Raw genomic sequence first — 13,763 nt, 5'->3', positions numbered from 1 at the left:
GATGTTTCCTACAGTGACTAGATGTCCAGTAAGATTAGTGTTTTGGGGGGTTGCTGAGCTTTTCTCTAGGCCAAAACTGTCCTATAAAAACATAGTGTGAGCCACATATTTAATTTAATATTAAATTTTCATGTAGCCACATTAAGAAGTTTTTAAAATGGACTTATTTTAATAATATACACTTAACCCAATGTACCTAAAATATTTACATTTCAATATGTGATTAACATGAAAAATTGATGAGATATTTCACTTTCTCTTTGTTTTTGTACTAAATCTTCACAAACTGATGGTATTTTATGCTTATGGTACACTTGGATTTGCTCTAGCCATATTACAAGTACTCAGTAGCCACAAATCTAGATGTAGGCGTGTCTCACTCTTTTTTCCTCTTTCCATGCTCATCAAATTGGGCTGTTAGCTTTGCCTACTCTTTCATAGATTTTTCCTGTTGCTTCCAACTCAGTGTGTACTTATGGTGGCTTATTTTTGGACTCTCCTTGAATTTTGGTCTAAGTCAACAATTTTCAACAATTTTCATCTCATGGCACACATAAACTAATTACTAAAATTCTGCCATACACTAAAAAATATATTTTTTGTTGATTTGACAAAAAATAGGTATAATTTTGACTGATTTACCGAAAAAAAAAAAAAAGTAATTACCTACAGTTTTTGCTTCAGTGACTTTTTAAAAAAAATTAGGTGCCTATACTTGTATATAAGGATTTCTGGTACTAAGAATTAACTAATTAGATGCAACCAATTAGATGTGACCAATAAGATGGAACTCTATTATATGACCTATATATTTATGGTTCAAGACAGGGCATTCACACTGGACGGCTATTGTTGTGTTGGCCGTTGTCATTTATTTATTTCACAATCTGATGGAAAAGAGATCAGTGCCTCTGACTAAATAGTTAGGTGTTGCATGTTTTACAAATTCTTGTGGTACACCGGTTGAAAATCGCTGGTCTAAGCTATTTTCTGTTCTAAAACAATTACTATTTGTCAGTAAAGGGCTGGTGTCCTGGAAGGGGCCCTCAAGGAGACTGTAGTCTGAGAAACAGGCCTGTATCTAGATGTTTCCATTTCTCCTCTTTAAGTGGAGGCTATTGATAGGAAGGTAGATTATTCCATTTTGCATATTGCGAGCAGTGACTTTTAATTTGAATTTTAGAAATAAGTGGAATCTGGAAGAGAGAAGGAATGAGAGTGAATGTTGTGCTTAATATATTGGAAAGTAAAATACCTGTTGCATATGATAGCTTTGTATTCACAAAATGCTCTGAAAAATGGATTAAGTTTTAGAAGACAAAAATATCTCCATTGCTATGCTGCTAAGATTACTTTCTATTTCTGCCAGATTAACCACTTAATCATATTGTGTGTGTGTCTGTAAACACACATGTGAATCTAATAAAAATAATTTTAAAGTAACTTTTAAAAATATAATTTCTTTTCAATTACTCATTGCAGAAAAATCTGGACAGTTGCCAAATATCTCAGAGCACTTATTTAAAATGATAAGACTTTAAAATGCAAATTTTCAGTGTGTTGATATGCGTTGGTATATTTTATTTTTTTGCTAGAAACTGAAAGGAAGAAGATGCTCATCATTTACTTGAAGCCTATTAATATCACAAACAGAGAAGTGAGGAAAATAGAAATCCATTTCGATTTGCAATTCAACATATCACAAGCTTCCATTAAAGCTTTAGGAGAAGACAAACAGGTGGCAGGTTTAATTCTCTTTAATTATTTGACTGTGTTTTAGTATGTTTTCATGTCTCTTAAATTTCCATGTTGGTTTTTTTTAATTGAAATATAATTGACATGTAATATTATACAGTCCTGTGTCTCATAACAACGTTTTGGTCAGTGACAGACTACACAGATAGGGCAGTCCCAAAAGATTATAACGGAGCTGAAAAATTCCTGTCCCCTCGCGACGTTGTAGCCCTCATAACATCATCATAGTGCGATGCATTGCTTCTGTGGTTTGTGGTGATGCTGCTGTAAGCAAGCCTACTGCACAGCCAGTTGCATAAAAGTATAGCACAGATGCAACAAGCAACAGTAGTATTCATTTATGATGATGATAGCAAGCAACAGTAGTGTTCATTTATGAATTTACTACACTATATTTTTTATTGTTTCTTTAGAGTACTCCTTCTCCTTATTAAAAAAAATGTTTGCTGTGAAACAAAACAGTATGCTGTGTTACACTGACAGTAGCCTCGTACATCTGGTGTTTACTCTGTCTTTTAATTGCATCATTTTATATGTTGTTTTATACAGTAACATGCTGTCGAGGGCTGCGGCCTAAGAGCAATAGCTATACCATATGGCATATTTGTGTAGTAGTTTATACCACCTAGGTTTGTGTAAGTGCATTTGATGATGTTTGCATAACATCAACACCACCTAATGATGTATTTCTCAGAACATATCCCCGTCATTAACTGGCGCATAAATTAATCCCCGTTATTAGTTTCAGGTGTAAAACATAATGATTCAATATTTGTGTATGTAGCAAAATGATCACCACAGTAAGTCTAGTTAACAGCCGTTGCCATAAAGATTATTTTTCTTGGCATGAGAACTTTTAATTGACTCTCTTAGCAATTTTCAAATATGTAGTTTTTGTTGATTTCTCCCTTTAGGTCTGTTAATATTTGCTCTGTATAGGTAGGTGTTCCTGTGTTAGGTGGGTGAATATTTTATTGTGTTGTCGGGTTGACCCCTTTATAATGACCTTCTTTGTCTCTTATTATAGTCTGTGTTTTAAAGTCTGTTTTGTCTGGTGTAAGTATAGCTACCCCAGCTTTCTTTTGTTTTCCATTTTTGTGGAATATCTTTTTCATCCCTTTACTTTCAGTGCATGTGTGTCCATGTAGAAGGGTCTCATTTATTGTTTTTAAAATCCATTCAGCCACTCTATGTCTTTTGATTGGAGAATTGAATTCATTTACATTTAAAGTTATTGATAGGTACATGCTGATTGCCATTTTGCTAATTGTTTTCTGGCTGTTTTGTATTTCCTCTGTTCCTTTTTTCTCTTGCCCTATTCCTGTGTGATTTGATGGTTTTCTGTAGTGTTATGTTTAGATTCCTTTTTGTATCCACTATAGGTCTTTGTTTTGTTATCATGAGGCTTACATAAAACATCTCATAACAGTCTATTTTTAAGTCAATAACAGTTTAAGTTTGATTTACATTCCAATGCTGTACATTTTTACTCTTCCCCCCATGGTTTATTTTTTGGATGTTAAAACTCATATCTTTTTATCTTGCGTTCCCTTAACAAAGAATTGTAGTTATAGTTATTTTTACTACTTTTGTCTTTTAGCTTTCATATTAGCTTTATAAGTAATTATAACATTAGATTATTTACATTAGATTATTCTGAATTTTACTTTATATTTACATTTATCAGTGAAATTTATAATCAGTTATATATATAATTTATTTTAGAGAGAGGACAGGAGAGCAAGAGAGAGAATGAGAGAGAGACATCAATGTGAGGGAGAAACATTCATCGGTTGCCTCCCGCACATGCCCTGACTGGGGATCAAACCCGCCACCTTTTGGTGTACGGATCAATGCTCCGACCAACTCAGCCACACCAGCCAGGTCTATATACTTTCATGTTACTGATCAGTACCTTCTCATTTAAGCTTAGAGTATCCCTTTAACATTTCTTGTAAAGATGGTTTAGTAATGATGAACTCCTTTAGCTTTTGCTTCTCTGGAACGCTTTATCTCCAATTCTGAATGACAGCATTGTTGAGTAGAGTGTTCTTGTTTGGAAGTTTTATTCTTTCAGCACTTTTAATATATTGTACCACAATATATACCACAATAACTTCTGCAAAGTTTCAGTTGAGAAAACTGATAGTGTTAGAGGGTTTCTCTTGTATGTAACAAGTTGTTTTTCTCTTGCTGCTTTTAAGATTCTCTGTCTTCTGTCTTTAACTTTTGACACCTTAGTTATAATGTGTCATGGTGTGGGCCTCTTTGTGTTCCTTTTTCTTAACCTCTTTGGGTTTCCTGAATCTGGATGTCTATTTCCTACTCCAGGTTAGGGACGTTTTCAGCCATTATTTCTTCAGATAAATTTCCAGTCCCTTTCTCTCTTTCTTCTCCTTCTTTTACTCCTATAATGTGAATGTTTGTCCACTTGATGCTGTCCCATAAGTCCCTTACACTGTCCTCACTTTTTTATTCTTTTTCCTTTTTGCAGCTCTGGTTGGGTGAGTTCTACTCCCCTGCCTTGTCTTTGAGTTCACTGATCCTTCTGTTTCATCTAGTCTGCTTTTGGACCTCTGTAGTATATTTTTCAGTTTAGTTACTGTATTCTTAAGGTCTGTGACTTCTATTTGGTACTTTCTTATATTTTTTTATGTCTTTTTTAAATGTTTCACTGTGTTCATCCATTGTTTTCCCAAGTTTGGTGAGCATTTTTATTACCATTATCTTGAACTGCCTATCAGTTAAATCACTTACCTCCTTTTCATTGAGGTCTTCTTCTGATATTTATTTTGTTTTCATTTGAGACATATTCCTTTGTTTCTTCATTTTTCCTTTACTCTCTGTGTTGGTTTCTATGCATTAGATTAAATAGCCACCTCTCCCAATCTGAAGGAGTGGCCTCATGAGGAGATGAACTTTGTTGCGTAACCTTGCCCTAGCTCTTAGTTATTTCTCAATCCCATGATATTCCAAGAAGGCTCTTTTATTTTTAGTGGCTCCTAGAATTTGATGTTGTACCAAGAGCTGTCAGTGTCCCAAAGGGGAAGATCTCAGTCAACACCTAGATTCAGGTTGATTGGAAAACAGACCATCAGCCAGCAGCTTTTTAAGTATGTAAATATATACAGTCCTGTGGGACTGTGAGTGTAAGCCCCACTTTTCAGTAGAGCCAGGTGATCTGGAGGTGTCCCCTGGTTAGCTGCTGCAAAAACCAGGGCACTAGATGAGGGTCCAAGCTCCTTTCCAGAAGACATTGGCAAGCTAGAGCAAGACAAAGGGAGAGTGTAAAGATGGTGCTAGCTGGCTTCAGTCCCTAGAGAGTATTTCAGCAAACCTCTAGATGTATGTTAAATTAGATGTGTGCCCCTCAGACTGTTTAAAATAAGCAAATAAGCTTCTTTCACAGAAAATTTGTGTTCTTTTCAGAGGGTTGCCTCCATGCTGAGCCCTGGGGAAGATGAGTCTGCATGTATGAGCCCTTTAAGAACTTTTTCTCAGTTTGTTATAGCCTGTGGGTTTCATGGACTCAAACACCATTGATTTTCAAAGCTATATATTTGGGAGGCTTGTCTCTCAGGTGCAGGTCTTAAAAGTTGGGATGCCAGATCTGGGGGTTCAAACCCTTTACTCCTCAAGGAGAAATTTGGGGTTTGAGTTCCTTCCTGATTGTGGGTTGCCATGTTAGTGGTAGGATTTATGGTGAGATTGTGTCTCAACATCTCCTGCCTGCTTCAATGTGGGTTTTTCTTGTTCACCTAATCTGTAGGAATCATTCAGCTAGATTTGGTTTTTTTTCCCCAGAAGAAATTGTACTATTGAAGATCAGTGTGACTGTGGGAGGAGGTGAGTTTAGGATATTCCTACCTTGCCATCTTGAACCAGAACTCCTTGTTAGGTTTTGATGTGAACTTTTGCTTAATCAGGAGGATTGATCTTTTGCATATCATGTAATAAGAGTTGAGAGCTTGCATTCTAATCCCAATTCTTCCTTTTCATGTGTCATTGTCTTAACTATATAGGACACAAAGCTTCTTTGTGCCTCAGAATGCTTTATTTTATTTATTTTGAACAGTTGAAAAATTTCCTAGGATAATAACACCTCCTTAACCATATTTTTCCAGAAGTTCTGAGTCGCTGTAGACTTCTTTTTACTTCTTTATCTCTGAGCTCCTTGAGGATGAAAGGAATCACTAGGAATAGGGTCTCTTTGGGAGTTTTCAACAGTTCTATCTACTGGTCTTATCTTGTAGACATGATCATAGCCTTGTATAGACTCCTGTGGTCTGTCTCACTGAGTATAGGATTTCCTACTTATGTACAAGAGCAAGAAGTCTTTCTCTATCATAGACAATAGGCAGGGCAAAGAAATTTGTGACAAAAAGACATAAAACACTATGGTATGGTCAATAGGGGTCAAATTAATATGTCAGAGATGTGAGGGAGCATGTATCAGGCTGGTTTCCTTTTGGCTTTGAGTTGTATATAAAATCATTTTATACATGCTAAAGTGCTCTGCAAATATAGTTTCCAAAGACCTACCCATTTTATGAGAAGACATTTCATGGGTGAAGATGAGAAATAAAAGTAGAATCAATCAATTAATAAAGAGCACCTCCTCCATCTTACTTCATGAATTGGCCTGACACTATAGGTTTGCCTCCATTCAGAATTGTATGTATTTCCACATTTCACAAGGTGAAAAAAATATTTTGGAGAAAATTGGACTTTGCATGCTGTTAAGCCACAGTTCCTCAACCATGTGGAACTGTGGGAAGCGGTGGGGATGGCGAGAGCCTGTAGTTGGGAACTCACTGAAGACTCACCCTGAGAGTTTCAGTCCCTGAGTAAAGCAGGGATAGAAGTTACAGGGGGTCTGACTTGGGACGGAGGAAGCAAAGGCTGTGCCGACTCCAGGGAAGAAGTGGCTGAAAGGAGGGAAGTGGTCAGCTAGAGCTGATTCTGGAGGGAGGTGGTAGGCAGAGAAGCTGGAAACCATGAAATGATCCTTCAAAAGAGGACAGAAATGAAGCCTAACTTCCAGTATCATGTGCTGTTTCTGAGCTTTAAATTTTCCTTAATTTTTAAAAAAAAAGATTACTGGTTTTAGAAGTCATGTGGCTTTTGGCTTGCATTTCAGATATTGTCTGACCAGACAAAAATCTCCTCACAACCTCTTGATAAGTTTGAAAAGGAAGACACTGAGATTCCTATAATCTGCGAAAGAGAGACAGGTATATTGGGAAATAACAATTTTATTACTCTGAATTCCCCATAAAAATAATGATAAAACCTTACTCGAAAGAGGTCACTGAAAACCTATGATTACATAAGAATAATAAATGAATTATTGTGCCTTTGGAGAAAGAAAACCTGCTAAGAGCCTTAAATTATTTTCCCCACCTGATACAGTCTCTTTTCTGGGTGAATTGGAAATGACAGAGGAGAAAAAATGATATGGGTGGCAGGTGGCAGGAGATGGGGCCTGTCTACCTACAAAGCCAGCCTGTACAGATAGATCATGTACCCCTTATGAGTTGCAGCCCAAGGCTGTTTTCTATATAGTTCTTTAGATTTCCAGTTTGAGTTTTGAGACTTGACCTAATATACTGGCTCTTTCCAAAAGATGGTGATGCCCCTGCACTGAGGGTCCCACGAAGAGCACTTGGGGAGTGTGCCACTGTTGTGCATGGATATTGTCATCACTTTTATGTGCTCTTTCCTTAATGTGATAGACCAGGCAGAGGAATCCACCGAGCTGGCAGAGTCAGCACCTGCTGAAGTTGACGACTGCCTAATAACTCTCCCCTTAAACGACCAGTCTGAGCTTGCTGTGAGTATGGGGAGCTGGGGACAAGATTCTGAACTGTGTCCACCAGGATGCCGACAGGTGGAAGCCACCTCTCCTGGCTTATAGTCCATTTTCTCCAGGCCAACCATTTGTCTCTTTGTTGACCATTCCCTCCTTTAGATTATTTTTGCCTGCCATGTTTATGGGATCTCTTCTTTCTCTCAACTTGGCTCTCCCATGAAATGTGTGACTTGGTGGGCTCTGCCTCCTTCCCTTATTTGGGATCTGGTGACTGAGATACAGGGAAAGGAGCCTAATCTTTGGAGATAGACCTGTTTTTTTGTGTTTTTTTTTTACTACCTGTGGGAACTTGGGCAAATTACTTAACACCACTGAGCCTGAAGATTCCCATCTATAAAACAGAGGTAATAGCTGGTTCTCAGTGTGGATATCTAGGATTAAAAACAGAATGTGTGTACAGCAGCCAACACACTGCTTAGCAAGTGTAGGTATTCTGTCCCTTTGACCTTTGTTTATATTTGATTACCTAGATGCATCATATAGAAGTGTGATGATAGTGTAATCCTTTTTTAAAAAAACAAACACACCAAAGATTATTCCTCTGGATAGTTGGAGTCCGCAAGAAGTTCTCTGCTTATCCCAACAATTCTGAAACTATTAAAGACATTTTTGTAAGTTTTCCTTTGATGTTTCCCTTTGTAACTTTGGAACACTCTGGTTGTCTTTAATAGTGACAACTTTTCTCCTAAGGGTGAATATCAATTTATTGGAACAGCTAACAGTCATTTGGAGGCAACTCCAATAAACAAAGAGCCTAGTGTCTTAGTACTCAGTGGGAATACTTTCTTTGGAGATGTAGAGTGGCTCCAAAAGAATGCTAAAAGAGCTTCAAAGGCACCATAGTTCAATACGTATTTTTTTCTGCAGCAAACCAAGGTAGCTGATGGTTCACCTGAAAAATTGAAACTGGGTGATATGCAACAAGGTAAGATTTTAAAAATCTTAAATAAGGCTTGAATGGTGTATTTAAATTTAAATATTTACTCCAGAAACTTAACATTTTTTGTTTTTAATTTCCACCATTAGAAGTTACTTCAGAACATGAGTCTTCTTCAGATTTACAAGAACAGTCAGTAAAAATTCTGGTTCCTAAGTTAAAAGACAAATCCAGGTAAGTGATTTTCAAAACTCATCAATCATTTTAGATTGCTGTTAATGTGACTAGTTAATATACAAGTCAGCTGTCTAGGTTATCCCCTTACCTGTACCTAGACATTCCCCGCACAAAGAGAGAGCATTGTGTGCAGTTTAGTGATGTGAGCAGTGGTGAAATGTTTTCCTAGCCTGTAGGTCTCTAATATTATACCCCCAGCGTTATCTTTGGTGATGTATTTTTCTGCAGCAAAACATTGAATATGCCTAGCCAGAAAACCTATATCACTGGCATGAATTTATTTGCCACTTTTCCCAGTAGGCCTCTGAAGAACAGGTCATAAGACAAGTGATTTTTTTTACAGCTTTGAGATACAGTATAATTAAAATGAAATAAACTGTACATATTTTAAGTGTATACTTTAATGAGTTTTGATATATGTCTACACCCAGGAACCATGACTGCAAGCAGATAATGACCATACCCATCATCACCAAGAATGTCTTCCTGCCCCTTGGAAATCCCACCCTCCTGCCCTTCTTCATCCCCCCTCCCACCCTCACCACAATCACTGATCTGCTTTCTGCCACTATAGATACGTTTATAGTTTTAATAATCTTATATAAATGGGATCAAACAGTATGCACTCTTTTTTTCTAGCTTCTTTATTGTAATTATTTTGAGATTCATCCATGTTGTGTATATCAGCAGTTCATTCTTTTATATTGCCTGGTAGTATTCCATTGTGTGCATGGATATACCACCAGTTGTTTATCCATTCACCTGCTGATTGACATTTGAGTTGTTTCCAGTTTTTTTGTTATTACAAGTAAAGTCCTTAGGGTACATACATAAGTCTTTGCATGGACATGTGTTTTCTTTTCTCTTGGGTAAACACATAGTAGAATGGTTGGATCATGTTGATTATGTTAATTTTTTAAAAAAACTGTTAAACTGTTTTCCAAAGTGCTTTAAGCATTTTATATTCTCAACAACAATCTTTAAGAGTTCTTGATGCTAGACATTCTTGCCAATACTTGATAATGTCTTCTTTATCTTAGCCATTGCAGTGGAAGTGTAGTGGTATTTCACGTGGTTTTAATTTGCATTTCCCTAATGACTAATGGTGTTATGCATCTTTTCATATGTTTATTTTCCATTTATATATCTTGTTTGGTAAAGTATGTTCAAATCTTTTGCTCATTTAAAAAAATGGTTTATTTTTTTCTTATTAAGTTATATATATCCTACATATATTTTTTTTATATATTCTACATATAGTTTTTTAAATCAGATATATGTCTGCATATACTTTCTCCTTGTATGTGACTTATTTTTATAACAATGTCTTTTAAAGAGCAAAAGTTTTAAATTTTTATAAAGTCCAATTTATTGATTTTTATATACTTTATGCATTTAAAAAAATGTTTTTATTGATTTTAGAAAGAGGAAGGGAGAGGGAGAGAAGCATTGATGTGAGAGGGAAACGTAGATCAGCTGCCTCTGAGCCCCAAATCCAGGCATGTGCCCTGACTAGGAATCAAACAGGCAGCCTTTTGTGCACAGGACAACTGTCAACCAACTGAGCCGCACCAGCCAGAGCATATTTTTATGCAGTTAAAGACATGCTTAAGAAATCTTAGGCAAACTCATGATTGGTAGTATTTTTTCTTATGTTTTCTTCTGGAGTTTTTATAGTTTTAGATCTTATTTCAGTTCTTGAGTAATTTTATGTTAATTTTTATATATTGTGTGAGGTAAGGGTTGACGCTCTTTTTCCTTCCTTTCTTCCCTCCTTTCCTCTCTTCCTTCCTCTTTTCTTTCTTTCATATGGCTGTCCAATTGTTCCAGACCATTTATTGAAATAATTATTCTTTCCCCCATTTAATTTCCTTGGAAATTCTGTTGAAAAGATCAATTGACTGTATATGTGTGTGTCTATTTCTGGATTCTATATTCTGTTCCAATAATCTATTTGTCTGTCTTTCCATACTGTCTGAATTACCACAGCTTTACTGACATAACTACTGTATCTCATTCTGAAATGAGGTAGTGTTAGTCTTCCAACTTTGTTGGTTTTTTCAAAGTTGTTTTGACTATACTAGGCCCTTTGAATTTCCAGCTAAATTTCAGAATCAACTTTACAAAAAATGTCTGTAGGAATTTTGACTGGGATTTTATTGACTTTATAGATCCATTTAGGAAAACCCAGCATCATATATATAATATATCTCTTCATTTATTTAAGACTTTTTTCTTTTTTTTTTTTTTTAAATATATCTTTATTGATTTCAGAGAGAGGAAAGGATAGGGAGAGAGAGATAGAAACATCAATGATGAGAGAGCCATTGATTGAGCCCACAACCCGGGCATGTGCCCTGACCGGGAATCGAACCCTGATCTCCTGGATCCTAGGTCCATGCTCAACCGCTGAGCCACGCCCGGCCGGGCAAGCCTTTTTTTATCAGTAATGTTTTATAGTTTTCAATGTGTAAATTTGCATATATTTTGCCAAATTTATCCCTTAATATTTCATATTCTTTGCTATTACAAATTTTTAAAATTTCAATTTGATTGTTTATTCTATAGAAATACAGTTGATTTGTGTATATTGATATTATATCCTTCTTGAACCCACTTAATTTGTTTCGTACTTCATTTGATAGAATTTTAGTTGCTGTGCACATTTTAAATACTTAATTTCCAGGAAAGTACAAGAAGTAAACAGCTTGTTTTCTTCACTCCTTTAGAAAGTACATCCCCAGAAACAGTTGTGAATGTGACTGGGAAAACTGTACTTCTGAGTGATGTGATTTATCTAAGTAAAATATTCAGTAGAACCTACAAAAAGACTACTAGAACTAATAAGTACATTTTTAAATGTATAATTATAGTTTTAAAAATTGTAGTAAAATACAAATAATGTAAAATATATCATCTTAACCATTTTTAATTTTTTTATTTTCAATTACAGTGAACGTAGAATATTATATTAGTTTCAAGTGTACAGCATAGTGGTTCGACATTTATATAACTTACAAGACTGAGATAGGTCTTGCACACCCACCGGACACCATGTATAGTTATTACAATATTATTGACTATATTCCCTAAGCTGTACTTTCCATCCCCATGACTATTTTGTATCTGACACTTTGTACTTCTTAATCCCTTCATCTTTCTCACCCAGCCCTTCAACCCCGCTCCAGCTGGCAACCATCAGTTTGTTCTCTGTATCTATGAATTTGTTTTTGTTTTTTAGATTCCACATATAAACGAAATCATATGGTAGTTGTCTTTCTCTGTCTGACTTATTTGACTTGTCACAATACCCTCTGTGTCCATCCATGCTGTGCCAAACGGCAAGATTTCATTCTTTATTAAGGCCGAGTGATATTACGTTGTATATATGTACCACTTCTTTTTTATCCAGTTGTCTCTTCACAGACACTTAAGTTTCTTCCATATTTGACCATTGTAAATAATGCTTCACTGAACATAGGGATGCATATATCTTTTTGAATTAAGTATTTTGTATTTCTTCAGATAAATACCCAGAAGTGGGATTGCTGGGCCGTATGATAGTTCTATTTTTAATATTTTTGAGGAACCTCTATACTGTTTTCCATAGTGGCTGCACCAATTTACAATCCCACCAATAGTACACAAGGTTCCTTTTTTTCCACATCATCACCAACACTTGTTTGTTGATTTTTAAAAAATTTTTATGATAGTCATTCTGACAGGTGTGAGGTGATATCTAATTGTTGTTTTAAATTGCATTTCTCTGATGATTAGTGACATTGAGCATTTTTTCTTATGTCTATTGGCCATCTGTATGTCCTCTTTGGAGAAATGCCTATTCAGGAAGACAATATTTTTAAGATGCCAATTTTTCCTAAATTATCTATATATTCCATACAAACCCAACTCAAATCCCAGCAGAGTTTTTCATTTGTTTGTTTTTATGTTTTTTATTTTAGAAATTGGCAGGCTATTTCTAAATTTCAAGGTCCAATAATTGCCAAAACAGATTTCAAAAAGAAATACAAAGTGGGAGGGCTAACACACTATCTGTTTTCAAGACTTATTATAAAGCTACAGTATTAGGAGAATATGGTATTATTTTAAAGATAGATAAACAAATGGAACAGACTAGGAGGTCCAGAGATAGACCTACCCATATATGAACAACCAACTGGTCAGTAACAAAAATGCAAAGACAATTCAGTGGCAAAAGGATAGGCTTTTTTCAAAAGATGATGCTAGAACAACTGAATATCCATATATGCAATAAAATAAATGATTTTTGATCTTTACCTTCCACCATATAAAAAAATTAACGAAAGAAATTGATCCTAGACCTAAGTATAAAACTTATTTGAAAGAAAATATAAGGAAAAATACTTGCAACCTTGGGTTAAGCAAAGATTTCTTAGATATGACACCAAAGGTATAGTCCATAAAACCAACAAATTGATAAATTGGACTTAATTAAGATTGTTTCCATATCTTGGCTATTGTAAGTAATGCTGCAATGAACATGAGAGTGAAATCTCTTTAAGATCCTGATTTCAGTTCCACTGGATATATGGGATTGCTGGATCATGTAACAGTTCTATTTTTAATTGTTTTAAAGAAGTGCCATACAGTTTTCTATAATGGCTACACCGTTGTACATTTCCATCAAACGTGCAAGGAAGGGTTCCAGCTTCTCCACATCTTCAGCAACACTTAGATATTTTTTAATACTAGCAAACCATAAAATAGGGGTTAATATTCAAAATACATAAGGAACTCCCATAATTTAGTAGGAAAAAATCACCTGGTTAAAAAATAGAGAAAGGGTTTGAATAGACATTTCTCCAAAGAAGACATGCCGATGGCCAACAGGTATATGAAAAGATAGTCACCATCACTAATTGGGGAAAGCTTTTTCAGCACCCCAGATTCTAAGGCAGAGCCAGACAGGAAGCCCTCTCTGCAGCTTTGCCAGAGTCTGTTGCTTATTTCCTGGTCCTACCCTAACTTCCTCTTTGTCTG

General features: G+C 35.7%; 1 protein-coding gene across 1 annotated transcript in view; it reads left to right on the top strand.

Moving 5' to 3' along the window:
* SYCP2L (synaptonemal complex protein 2 like) overlaps positions 1 to 13,763 on the top strand; it is a gene marked incomplete at its 5' end in the record, with an annotated part of 61,558 nt that overhangs the window by 26,411 nt on the left and 21,384 nt on the right. The window contains 5 exons of the mRNA XM_081145375.1: positions 1,596 to 1,738; positions 6,896 to 6,989; positions 7,491 to 7,588; positions 8,495 to 8,552; positions 8,654 to 8,738. Of these exons, the coding sequence (XP_081001501.1) occupies positions 1,596 to 1,738; positions 6,896 to 6,989; positions 7,491 to 7,588; positions 8,495 to 8,552; positions 8,654 to 8,738 (478 nt within the window). The remainder of the gene's footprint in view (positions 1 to 1,595; positions 1,739 to 6,895; positions 6,990 to 7,490; positions 7,589 to 8,494; positions 8,553 to 8,653; positions 8,739 to 13,763) is intronic.

The sequence above is a fragment of the Miniopterus schreibersii genome (genome assembly GCF_964146895.1).
Source record: "Miniopterus schreibersii genome assembly, chromosome: 8".
Taxonomy (NCBI): Eukaryota; Metazoa; Chordata; class Mammalia; order Chiroptera; family Miniopteridae; genus Miniopterus; species Miniopterus schreibersii.
The sequence above is the reverse complement of the archived record's forward strand: the minus strand, read 5'-3'. Positions and strand labels throughout refer to the sequence as shown.